Here is a 13,152-nt window from a genome sequence, read left to right on the forward strand (position 1 = left end):
ATTCACCACGGGTGGGACAGCAGGACAGTCCCCCAAAAAAACAGGATTGTCCCGCAAAAAAATCGGGACAGTTGGGAGGTATGCATTAACAACTCAATACGGTACATGAACTTGTGGGTACACATTAGCATTGGGATCAGCAACCAGTGCTTACTGATTGCAATGGTAACCAGATGTAATGTATTAGGTGACCAGATTGTTAATGTTAAACATAAGCACTATAGATAAACATATACTGGGAGAAAGAAACAAGTCAGTCAGTCATAGTAGTGTATAGAAGAACAAACTTTTATTTACCTGAAACCATGGTGTCTGTAGGATGCTTATGTCAGCAAAAACTGAACTTATTTACAATTGTCTAAAGGCCAAACATGCGTTTGTAGTAACCGACATTGTTTTCTTGTAACATAAGCATCACAATATATCATATTGCACCAAACGGTCATCTGCTTTAGAATTTAATAAGTTACATTATTACAGTGCAAAAGTACATTTGCACACTTAAAACAAGTTTTTTAAAAAAACCTAAAAGTTCTGAAATGGTGACATGGCGAATTACATTTTAAAACAGTCAACATCTGTACCTTTTGAATGACTTTATAAATAGAACAAGTGCATATTGTACATAGCTGTTTATAAAGGAAATTATATAATACAGACATTTGGCTACTTACAACTGAAAGCATGCACTACGATGATACTGTACATGAACTAATGACATCTTACATGGCAAAACACAAACTTGGCTGCTTAGATTTTTATCCCAGACATTAGAGGGGCCAAATATTACATAGGCTTTAGGGTTTCCCTTAAAACAGCAACAGGACTAACATTTAAATCTATTTCATCTTCGCTGAGCACTGAACAATCAAATCCTCCACGGGATCTTCCAACGCAATTGTTCTGCTGGCGGGTTTTGAGGTTTTTTAGGACTTTTCTGAAGCTAAACATGTCTTTTCTCACCCCCCCTCATTTATTTTGATCACTGCCTCTAAACGCACACATGCACACAACAAAGCAACCTTACATCTTTGCACAATTGTTTAAGGGGATTACTCCAGTTCTGAAAAGGAAAGAAGAAATAGGACATCAGCTGGTGGTAGGATGCACAGGGTTGCAGTAATAATACACAGCACCTGAACAATTCTTGCTCAGCCTAGCCTAAAGCATGATATACACTATTTGTCTAATCTAGACTGTGAAAGGATCGATCATACCAAGAATGTTTGTCATAATAGGCCCAATATACGGGTATCGGACTCAGGGCCGACAGTGGCTAGGTCGACACTAGAAATAGGTCGACACTGCCATTAGGTCGACATGAACAAGGTCGACATGAGTTTTTCAGGTTTTTTGGTGTTGTTTTCTTCGGAAAGTGACAGGGAACCCCAATTAGTGCACCGTGTCCGTTCGCCATGCTTTGGGCAAGGTGCCTCGCTGCGCTCAGCACAGGTTACCGTTCCCAATCATAGTCCACGTGGATTGTAAAGTATGATTTTTTATTTTTTTTTAAAGTACAAATAATGTGAAAAACTCATGTCAACCTTGGTCATGTCAACCTATTTCTAGTGTCGACCAAATAGGGGTTGACCTAGTGGTATCGACCCAGAGTTCAGATACCCAATATACACATTGGGTTACTAGATACATTACAGGTAAAGGGGGCATTTCTCCTTTAAAGGGAGAATAGACTTCTGTTTTGAGAACTGATGACTAATTATCCAAATCCAGGTACAAGAAGAATGTATCATACAACTAGCTATTGTTGGTCCCACCTGTTATATGATCAAAATACAAATTGGGAGAATGTGGGCATTAGGATATTAAGGTGAGATGGGTTTATCAAAGTTCAGAGAGATAAAATTGCGAGAGAAAATACTAGTCAATCAGCTTCTGCCTTACATTTTACAGGTTGCGTTTGCAAAAAGAGTTAGGAGCAGATTGGCTGGTGCTCTCACAATTACAGCTCTTTAAACCTTGAAAAATGTCCCGCCTAAGTACAAAACGTCTTTATATAATAGATCTGCACTTTATCCTTATTAACAGTAATTGCATAAAAAAAATAAAAAAATAACTCAACTAGTACTTTCCTTTGGTAACCTGAGGTCTGCATTTTAACCCTATACATTGCAGGTGTGTCTAGTCACACTACTTTTGCAATATGGACATAAAAGGTCAATTCACGTATCTATACATCTTTCCAGATCGGTTATCAAGCCGAATCTGAAGCCATATGGATTGCTCCATGCTAAAGACAGCAATGTTGTGATGAACATGTGTCAACAGAAAAAATCCATTTGACATTTTACTGTAGCTAAGATGTTAATCAGGCTGAAGGACAACCAAGTCCAGGATTTAGGGAAAACACAATTGCAATCATATAGGCACAACTAGAACCTTTGACACTGGCAATGTAGAGTACCTTATACCCCTTTCAGACATGTGACAAGAGAATGTGCGGGGTCTAGCAGCCAGCAAATTGCCAGGTCTCAGCTCCTGGGTTGTGTCCTTTCACATATGCAGAAATCCTGGGATGATGTGCGTTCACGTGCATAAACCCAGCATTTACCTTCATGTCTGAAAGGGGTATTATTTGGAACTACTCATTGTAATAATTATACTACTGCATCATGATATCCTAAAAATACAATTCTGTATCACAAGGGTTAACATTCAGGTGAATAGTGAATTTAAAAACGGCAAACATTCATTAGTGTGTGGATGAAAAGTGTGTTAATTTTCCCCAGTACCAGTAGAAGAGGTGAAGTGTTAGGAGTGAATAGGTCATTTGTCACACATTTCATCATTAGGTTATAATGTACCAGCTAGGTTTTAGCGACCTGTCAATTAACCTAATTACTGTGATACCTTCAACATGAATAGTGCTAGGTCCGAATAGATCATGTATTGTTTACAGTGATTCTAGCCTAAATAAATTTACAAATTTAAAACAAAAGAAGGCCTCATTTTGATTGGGGGAGAGTAAATTATGGGCGATGTTTTCGCTCCCGTATGTGCAGTTCCATACTGCACTTCTGGTACTGCCAGCTCACAGATTTAGGTTCGTAGCCCCTAAAGGCTGAAAGCAAAAATATGCAAGTCCCTGCTGCCGCTGCAGGCATTTGCGCCCCATGGCAACAGCAACTCGCGCCCTTCACCGCTTCCAGGAATGAGTTAATTGAACTCCATCCAATGTGTTGAATTGGATGGTGAAACACTGGACATAGGTTAGACTAAGTTTCAATTGGCAAGAGTGGCAGGAGAACAGAGGCATGCCTCTGTTGTGAAACAGATGGCATTACTTAATACACAATAAGAAGCCTAATTTAAAAAAAAAGAAAAAGGAATACTTTAAAGCATACTACTTTATTAAACCACAATATGGCAAACACTATATTCAGCATCAGCTCCATGCTGGCATTGTCCTTTCACCAGAGAGGAAATACAATAACTCGTTTCAGTTATGGTATAAACACAGCCATATAAAAAACAGGGGGTACACTAGTGTGGCATATCTTAGGAAATAGTACTAAAGTTCATTTATCTAAATAGGTACAAGCTTACAGCACATAACTGATTCGACATGAGTTTTATTGGTTTATTGCAAAACAGACTAATAAGCAACTGACTAGTTCTGTGTTATTCCAATGAGTATTTGTAACGGAATGCACACGATTTGCAGGCGGACGGGATGCCGGTTGTCAATACACAGACAGCGGCATCCCATCCGCCAGAATGCCGGCTACGTGGCACGCACTTAAAGTCCCATTGCGGGCTCGTGTCGTGGACACCCACGAGTAGAAATAGCCCTGTTGCGCTGGTATTCCGGCTGTCGGGATTTCAGCATCAGTATGCTGAACGCTGGGATCCCGATAGCTGCCATGTTAACCGCAACCCTTTGTAACCACTAGTGCACAGGTTCTCAAACTCGGTCCTCAGGACCCCACACAGTGCATGTTTTGCAGGTCTCCGCACAAAATCGCAAGTGAAATAATTAGCTCCACCTGTGGACCTTTTAAAATGTGTCAGTGAGCAATTAATACACCTGTGCACCTGCTGGGTTACCTGCAAAACATGCAGTGTGTGGGGTCCTGAGGACAGAGTTTGAGAACCTATGCACTAGTGCATAGGTTCTCAAACTCAGTCCTCAAACAGTTCTCGTTTTCCAGGTCTCCTTACAAAATCACATGCGAAATTAGCTCCATCTGTATATTTTTTTAAATGGGTCAGTGAGTGATTGCTACACCTGCTGGGTGATCTGGAAAACATGAGCTGTATGGGGTCCTGGGGACAGAGTTTCAGAACCACTGCACTAGTGAATAAACCCCAGCATGCTCTGGAAGATAAGACTTCAGGAGTATTTCATTTATTTTTAATTATAGCACATCACTTTAAGTGATGTAAACTTTTGTCAGTTTCTAGTGATCTTTAAAAAGTATTTGCATAAAACAAAAAATAGGATTTTAATTACCTACCGGTAAATCCTTTTCTCGTAGTCCGTAGAGAATACTGGGGTTCCATTTCGTACCATGGGGTATAGACAGGTCCACTAGGAGCCATGGGCACTTTAAGAATTTGATAGTGTGGGTTGGCTCCTCCCTCTATGCCCCTCCTACCAGACTCAGTCTAGGAAACTGTGCACGAGGAGACGGGCATACTTTGAGAGAAGAATATAAAGGATCGTGGCGAGATTCCCGAACCAGCACACACAAACAAGAGGAAAGCCATGCTAACCCAAATTTAAACAGAAACAGCAACAGGTGAACCAAGAATACTTAACCAAGTAACAGTGCAGGAAGAAAGAAGCACCGGGCGGGCGCCCAGTATCCTCTACGGACCACGAGAAAAGGATTTACCGGTAGGTAATGAAAATCCTATTTTCTCTTACATCATAGAGGATACTGGGGTTCCATTTAGTACCATGGGGATGTTCCAAAGCTCCCAAACCGGGTGGGAGAGTTCTGAGGTTCCTGCAGAACTTTTTGGCCTCTGAGGACCTTCAGTTGGTCTAAGTATCGAACTCGTAAAACTTAGCAAACGAGTTTGAACCAGACCAAGTAGTTGCTCAGCAGAGCTGTAAAGTTGAGAGACTGTGGGCAGCCACCCAAGAAGAACCCACCGACCTAGTAGAGTGGGCCTGTACAAATTTCGGAATCCGCAATCCTGCCGTAGAATAAGCATGCTGGACAGTGAGCCTGATCCAGCACACAATAGACTGCTTTGAATCAAAATTAAATAGGGGTTCTTGTGAGACAACGCCCCCAGCTTTGACACGCCTCGCCGAAGCCAAGGCCAACAGTGTGACAGTCTGCCACCTAAGATATTTTACGTCAACCTCCTGTAACGGGTCAAACCGTGGGAGGCACAAAGGGAGGTAGGATGTGCAGAACACCTTTCAAGAACGTCTGGATCTCAGGGAGAGAAGCTAATTGTTTTTGAAAGAAAATGGACAAGGCCGAAATCTGGACTTTTATGGAGCCCAGACGTAGGCCCACATCCACGCCTGATTGCAGAAAAAGCAGGAAATGCCCCAGATGAAATTCCACCACAGAATAATTTCTGCTCACACACCACGAGACGAATTTCTTCCAAATACGGTGGTAATGTTTAGACGTTACCCCCTTACTGGCATGGATCATAGTCGGGATGACCCTGTCAGGGATCCCTCCGCAGCTAGAATCCGCCGTTCAACTTCCATGCCGTTAAACGTAGCAAGTTTTGATAGATGAACAGGCCCTGTTGCAGAAGATCCTCGCGAAGAGGTAGAGGCATCACCAGAATGTCTGCGTACCAGGCCCTTCTTGGCCAGTCCGGAGCAATGAGTTTTGCTTGAACCTTTCCCCTTTTTATTCTTTTGAGAATACTTGGGATCAGAGGAAGTGGAGGAAACACGTACACCATCTGATAGACCCATTGAGTCGTCAGAGCATCTACCGCCACTGCCTGTGGGTCTCTCGATCTGGAACAATACCGCTTGAGCTTCTTGTTGAGACGAGAGGCCATCATGTCGATCTGTGGATATCCCCACCGACGTGTCAAACACCTGAACACTTCGGGCGAAGGCCCCACTCTCGCAGGTTCAGGTCGTGTCTGCTGAGGAAGTCTGCTTCCCAGTTGTCTACTCCAGAGATGAAGACAGCTGAAAACGCCACAGCATTTTTTTCTGCCCAGAGGAAAATTCTTGACACCTCTGACATTGCTGCTCTGCTTTTTGTTCCGCTCCCTGTCTGTTTATGTACGTCACTGCCATCACATTGTCCGACTGGACTTGAATGGCCTGATCCTGAAAAGATATGAGGCCTGCAGAAGGGCGTTGTATATGGCCCCGAGTTCCAGAATGTTGATTGGAAGGACGACTTCCTGACTTGACCATCTTCCTTGAAACTGCTCCCCCTGGGTGACTGCTCTCCAACCTCTGAGACTTGCGTCTGTGGTTAGCAGAATCCAATTCTGAATTCCGAACCTCCGACCCTCAACGAGATGAGAAGTCTGTAGCCACCACAGATTGGAGATCCTGGATTTGGCGACAGACTGATCCATGTGAAGATGCGATCCAGACCATTTGTCCAACAGATCGAGCTGGAAGGGTCTTGCGTGAAAACTTCTGTATTGAAGTGCCTCATAAGAGGCCACCATTTTCCCCAGAAGGCAAATGCATAGATGCACCGATATCCGGGTTGGCTTCAGGACATCCCGAACCATCGACTGGATTACCAATGCCTTTTCCGATGGAAGGATCACCTTCTGCAATGCCGTGTCCAGTATCATTCCCATGAATGGAAGCCCCAGTGTTGGCTCTAGGTGAGATTTCGGAAGGTTCAGAATCCACCCATGATCCTAGAGAAGTCTGGTTGAGAGACCAATGCTGTCCAGCAACCTCTCCCTGGACGGCGCCTTTATCAGAAGATCGTCCAGGTACGGAATTATATTCACTCCCTTTACGGAGTAGAAACATCATCTCTGCCATCACTTTGGTGAACACCCTCGTTGCCGTGGAGAGACCAAATAGCAGGGCCTGGAACGGGTAGTGACAGTCCTGCAGTGCAAACCGTAGATAAGGCTGATGAGACGGCCAGATCGGAATGTGAAGGTACGCATCCTTGATGTCCAGAGACACTAAGAATACCCCCTACTCCAGACCTGAGAACACCGCTCTCAGAGACTCCATCTTGAACACTCTTAAGTACAGGTTCATATCGGCCTTACCGAACCGTCCGGATTCAGTACTACAAAGAAGTTGGAGTAGTACACCTTGTTTAGCAGGTGAGGTGGAACTGGAACAATGACTTGAGTAAAGTTATACCCCTTTCACATCGCACAAATAACCCGGTATCGACACGGCATATTGCCGCGTCGAAACGGATCAGTGTGCAATGTGAAAGCATCTTTGCCGAATTAGCGGGTCGCCTGACCCAGTAATTCAACCCGGTTAAAAAGAAGGGTTATTACCGGGTTGAATATCGGGTCAGGTGCAGTGTGAATGGGAGCCGTTTCTATGCGACACGGCTCCCATTCACAGCATAGGGAGAGGCGGCGCAGGAGATGAGCTCATCTCCCAGCGCCGCCTCCACCCCCGCTGCGCCCCCCGCTGTTATGGCAACCGACCCAGTATATTGCCGGGTCGGAAAGCCAGCAGAGGAGAGCAAATGCCGGATCCCACCCGGTAAGGACACGTTTCTCTTACCGGGTAGGATCCGGCATTTGCGATCTGAAAGCAGCATTATACTTGCCTCTTGTGAAACTGGTAAGCCTGATTTGAAGAATCTGAGGTGGGAGCTCTTTGAACTCTAGTCTGTATTCCTGGGAAATAAGATCTATGACCCAGGGATCATGGCCCGAAGTTGACCAGATGTGACTGAAGAATTTTAGTCGGGCTCCCACCTGACAGTCTTCCAGGCATCGCGGTCCACCATCATGCTGAAGGCTTTGAGGAAGCAGAGCCTGAGCTCTATTCCTGGGCACCTGCAGTTGCTGGTTTGCGTGGATTACCTCTTGCTCCTCTGGAGGCCGTAGAAGCACCTCTGGATTTGCCCTCAAACTTGGCCGTCCGAAAGGACTGTAAATTTGAAGCTGAATAAGCTTTCCTGGTTGGGGGAGCTGCGGAAGATAGATATGTAGCCTTACCTGCAGTAGCTTTGGAGATTCATTTGTCTAGTTCGTCTCCAAATAAGGCCTCTCCTGTGAATGGTAGACCTTCCACGCCTTTCCTGGAGTCTGCATCAGCAGTCCACTGGTGTAGCCATAAGCCCCTGCATGCGGACACTGCCATAGCGGTGGAGCGTGCATTAAGCAAGCCTCTCTCTTTTATGGCTTCCACCATAAGGTTCGCAGAGTCCTGTATATGTTGCAGGAGTAAAACAATCTCCACCCTAGATAAGGAATCCAACCCCTCAGTTAGATTACCTGACCATCTAGCACAGGATATAGTGAGTCTCTGGGCAACCCCCACAGCTGTGTACAAGGATTTGAGTGTAGTCTCAATTTTACGATCAGCCGTGTCATTCAGGTAGGCTGCACCGGGGACAGGTAATACAATTTTCCGTGACAACCTGGACACTGAGGCATCCACTATCTGTGGATTTTCCCATTTTTCCCTATCCTCAAGAGGAAAAGAGGAGAGTAACCTTTTAGGGATCTGAAATATCTTATCAGGAGTAACCCACGTTTCTTCAAACAGGGTATTCATTTCCTTTGACACAGGAAAAGTGACTGAGGATTTCTTTTTTTACATTAAAATAAGATTCCTCACACTCCTCTGCCACTTTATCAGGTATTGGCAGAACATCTCTGCTAGCTTCTATAAGAGCCTCTATTCCCTGTGACAGAGCAGCGTCCCCCCCCTCCTTCTGAATCCACCTCCCCCTCCTCCAGGTGTGACTCCTCAGCGTCAGACTGCAGGATATGGGCTAAAGTTTGTTTTTGCAGACAAATGGCAGGGGACTGAGACTCTGGTTTGGGGACTGAGTCTCTATTCATAATCTCAGCCATAGACTGTTTTAAGTATTGCATCTCTTTCTCATGGCGGGACAATATAATAAGAATTTACTTACCGATAATTCTATTTCTCGTAGTCCGTAGTGGATGCTGGGGACTCCGTAAGGACCATGGGGAACAGCGGCTCCGCAGGAGACTGGGCACAAAAGTAAAGCTTTAGAACTACCTGGTGTGCACTGGCTCCTCCCCCTATGACCCTCCTCCAAGCCTCAGTTAGGATACTGTGCCCGGACGAGCGTACACAATAAGGAAGGATTTTGAATCCCGGGTAAGATTCATACCAGCCACACCAAATAACTTGTGATCTAAACCCAGTTAACAGCATGATAACAGAGGAGCCTCTAGAAAAGATGGCACACTACAGCAATAACCCGATTTTTTGGTAACAATAACTATGTACCAGTATTGCAGACAATCCGCACTTGGGATGGGCGCCCAGCATCCACTACGGACTACGAGAAATAGAATTATCGGTAAGTAAATTCTTATTTTCTCTAACGTCCTAAGTGGATGCTGGGGACTCCGTAAGGACCATGGGGATTATACCAAAGCTCCCAAACGGGCGGGAGAGTGCGGATGACTCTGCAGCACCAAATGAGAGAACTCCCGGTCCTCCTCAGCCAGGGTATCAAATTTGTAGAATTTTACAAACGTATTTGCTCCTGACCAAGTAGCTGCTCGGCAAAGTTGTAAAGCCGAGACCCCTCGGGCAGCCGCCCAAGATGAGCCCACCTTCCTTGTGGAATGGGCTTTTACAGATTTTGGCTGTGGCAGGCCTGTCACAGAATGTGCAAGCTGAATTGTACTACAAATCCAATGAGCAATAGTCTGCTTAGAAGCAGGAGCACCCAGCTTGTTGGGTGCATACAGAATAAACAACGAGTCAGATTTTCTGACTCCAGCCGTCCTGGAAACCTATATTTCCAGGGCTCTGACAACGTCTAGCAACTTGGAGTCCTCCAAGTCCCTAGTAGCCGCAGGCACCACAATAGGTTGATTCAGGTGAAACGCTGAAAACCACCTTAGGGAGAAACTGAGGACAAGTCCTCAATTCCGCCCTGTCCGAATGGAAAATCAGATGAGGGCTTTTACAGGATAAAGCCGCCAATTCTGACACGCACCTGGCCCAGGCCAGGGCCAACAGCATGACCACTTTCCATGTGAGATATTTTAACTCCACATATTTAAGTGGTTCAAACCAATGTGACTTTTGGAACCCAAAAACTACATTTAGATCCCAAGGTGCCACTGGAGGCACAAAAGGAGGCTGTATATACAGTACCCCTTTCACAAACGTCTGAACTTCAGGAACTGAAGCTAGTTCTTTTTGGAAGAAAATTGACAGGGCCGAAATTTGAACCTTAATGGACCCCCATTTCAGGCCCATAGACACTCCTGTTTGCAGGAAATGTAGGAATCGACCTAGTTGAAAATTCCTCCGTCGGGGCCTTACTGGCCTCGCACCACGCAACATATTTTCGCCAAATGCGGTGATAATGTTTTGCGGTTATATCTTTCCTGGCTTTGATCAGGATAGGGATGACTTCATCCGGAATGCCTTTTTCCTTCAGGATCCGGCGTTCAACCGCCCTGCCGTTAAACGCAGCCGCGGTAAGTCTTAGAACAGACAGGGTCCTTGCTGGAGCAGGTCCCTTCTTAGAGGTAGAGGCCACGGATCCTCCGTGAGCATCTCTTGAAGTTCCGGTTACCAAGTCCTTCTTGGCCAATCCGGAGCCACGAATATAGTGCTTACTCCTCTCCATCTTATAATTCTCAGTACCTTGGTTATGAGAGGCAGAGGAGGGAACACATACACTGACTGGTACACCCACTGTGTTACCAGAGCGTCTACAGCTATTGCCTGAGGGTCCCTTGACCTGGCGCAATACTTGTCGAGTTTTATAAACATGTGGAAGACTTCTGGGTGAAGTCCCCACTCTCCCGGGTGGAGGTCGTGTCTGCTGAGGAAGTCTGCTTCCCAGTTGTCCACTCCCGGAATGAATACTGCTGACAGTGCTATCACATGATTTTCCGCCCAGCGAAGAATCCTTGCAGCTTCTGCCATTGCCCTTCTGCTTCTTGTGTCACCCTGTCTGTTTACGTGGGTGACTGCCGTGATGTTGTCCGAATGGATCAACTCCGGGTGACCTTGAAGCAGAGGTCTTGCTGAGCTTAGAGCATTGTAAATGGCCCTTAGCTTAAGGATATTTATGTGAAGTGATGTCTCCAGGCTTGACCATAAGCTCTGGAAATTCCTTCCCTGTGTGACTGCTCCCCAGCCTCGCAGGCTGGCATCCGTGGTCACCAGGACCCAGTCCTGAATGTGCGGCCCTCTAGAAGATGAGCACTCTGCAACCACCACAGGAGAGACACCCTTGTGCTTGGTGACAGGGTTATCCGCTGATGCATCTGAAGATGCGACCCAGACCATTTGTCCAGCAGGTCCCACTGGAAAGTTCTTGCGTGGAATCTGCCGCATGGGATTGCTTCATAGGAAGCCACCATTTTTCCCAGAACCATCTCATTGATGTACTGAGACTTGGCTCGGTTATAGGAGGTTCCCGACTAGCTCGGATAACTCCCTGACTTTCTCCTCCGGGAGAAACACCTTTTTCTGAACTGTGTCCAGGATCATCCCTAAGAACAGAAGACGAGTCGTCGGAATCAGCTGCGATTTTGGAATATTGAGAATCCAATCGTGCTGCCGCAACACTACCTGAGATAGTGCTACACCGACCTCCAACTGTTCCCTGGATCTTACCCTTATCAGGGAATCGTCCAAGTAAGGGATAACTAAAATTCCCTTCCTTCGAAGGAGTATCATCATTTCGGCCATTACCTTGGTAAAGACCCGGGGTGCCGTGGACCATCCATACGGCAGCGTCTGAAACTGATAGTGACAGTTCTGTACCATAAACCTGAGGTACCCTTGGTGAGAAGGGTAAATTGGGACATGAAGGTAAGCATCCTTGATGTCCCGAGACATCATGTAGTCTTCTTCCAGGTTCGCAATCACTGCTCTGAGTGACTCAATCTTGAATTTGAACCTCTGTATGTAAGTGTTCAAAGATTTTAGATTTAGAATCGGTCTCACCGAGCCGTCCGGCTTCGGTACCACAACAGTGTGGAATAATACCCCGTTCCCTGTTGCAGGAGGGGTACCTTGATTATCACCTGCTGGGAATACAGCTTGTGAATGGCTTCCAAAACTGTCTCCCTGTCAGAAGGAGACATCGGTAAAGCTGACTTTAGGAAACGGCGAGGGGGAGACGTCTCGAATTCCAATTTGTACCCCTGAGATATCACCTGAAGGATCCAGGGGTCTACTTGCGAGTGAGCCCACTGCGCGCTGAAATTCATTGAGACGGGCCCCCACCGTGCCTGATTCTGCTTGTAAAGCCCCAGCGTCATACTGAGGGCTTGGCAGAGGCGGGAGAGGGTTTCTGTTCCTGGGAACTGGCTGATTTCTGCAGCCTTTTTCCTCTCCCTCTGTCACGGGGCAGAAATGAGGAACCTTTTGCCCGCTTGCCCACGAAAAGACTGCGCCTGATAATACGGCGTCTTCTCATGTTGAGAGGCGACCTGGGGTACAAACGTGGATTTCCCAGCTGTTGCCGTGGCCACCAGGTCTGAAAGACCGACCCCAAATAACTCCTCCCCTTAATAAGGCAATACTTCCAAATGCCGTTTGGAATCCGCATCACCTGACCACTGTCGTGTCCATAACCCTCTACTGGTAGAAATGGACAACGCACTTAGACTTGATGCCAGTCGGCAAATATTCCGCTGTGCATCACGCATATATAGAAATGCATCTTTTAAATGCTCTATAGGCAATAATATACTGTCCCTATCTAGGGTATCAATATTTTCAGTCAGGGAATCCGACCACGCCAACCCAGCACTGCACATCCAGGCTGAGGCGATTGCTGGTCGCAGTATAACACCAGTATGTGTGTAAATACCTTTTAGGATGCCCTCCTGCTTTCTATCAGCAGGATCCTTAAGGGCGGCCATCTCAGGAGAGGGTAGAGCCCTTGTTCTTACAAGCGTGTGAGCGCTTTATCCACCCTAGGGGGTGTTTCCCAACGCACCCTAACCTCTGGCGGGAAAGGATATAATGCAATAACATTTTAGAAATTATCAGTTGTTATCGGG

At 46.1% G+C, this 13,152-nt stretch overlaps 1 protein-coding gene across 2 annotated transcripts in view; it reads right to left on the reverse strand.

The window, feature by feature from the left end:
- Nucleotides 1–267: 267 nt before the first annotated feature.
- ATP2A2 (ATPase sarcoplasmic/endoplasmic reticulum Ca2+ transporting 2) overlaps nt 268–13,152 on the reverse strand; it is a 117,489-nt gene continuing 104,604 nt past the window's right edge. For both annotated transcript variants that reach the window (XR_010252496.1, XM_063964419.1), the window contains exon 21: nt 268–1,063. Coding sequence is in view for 1 of the 2 variants with exons in the window: in XM_063964419.1 (XP_063820489.1) it covers nt 1,053–1,063 (11 nt within the window). In the remaining variant the exon portion in view is untranslated. The remainder of the gene's footprint in view (nt 1,064–13,152) is intronic.

Source organism: Pseudophryne corroboree, chromosome 1 (assembly GCF_028390025.1).
Source record: "Pseudophryne corroboree isolate aPseCor3 chromosome 1, aPseCor3.hap2, whole genome shotgun sequence".
Classification (NCBI taxonomy): domain Eukaryota; kingdom Metazoa; phylum Chordata; class Amphibia; order Anura; family Myobatrachidae; genus Pseudophryne; species Pseudophryne corroboree.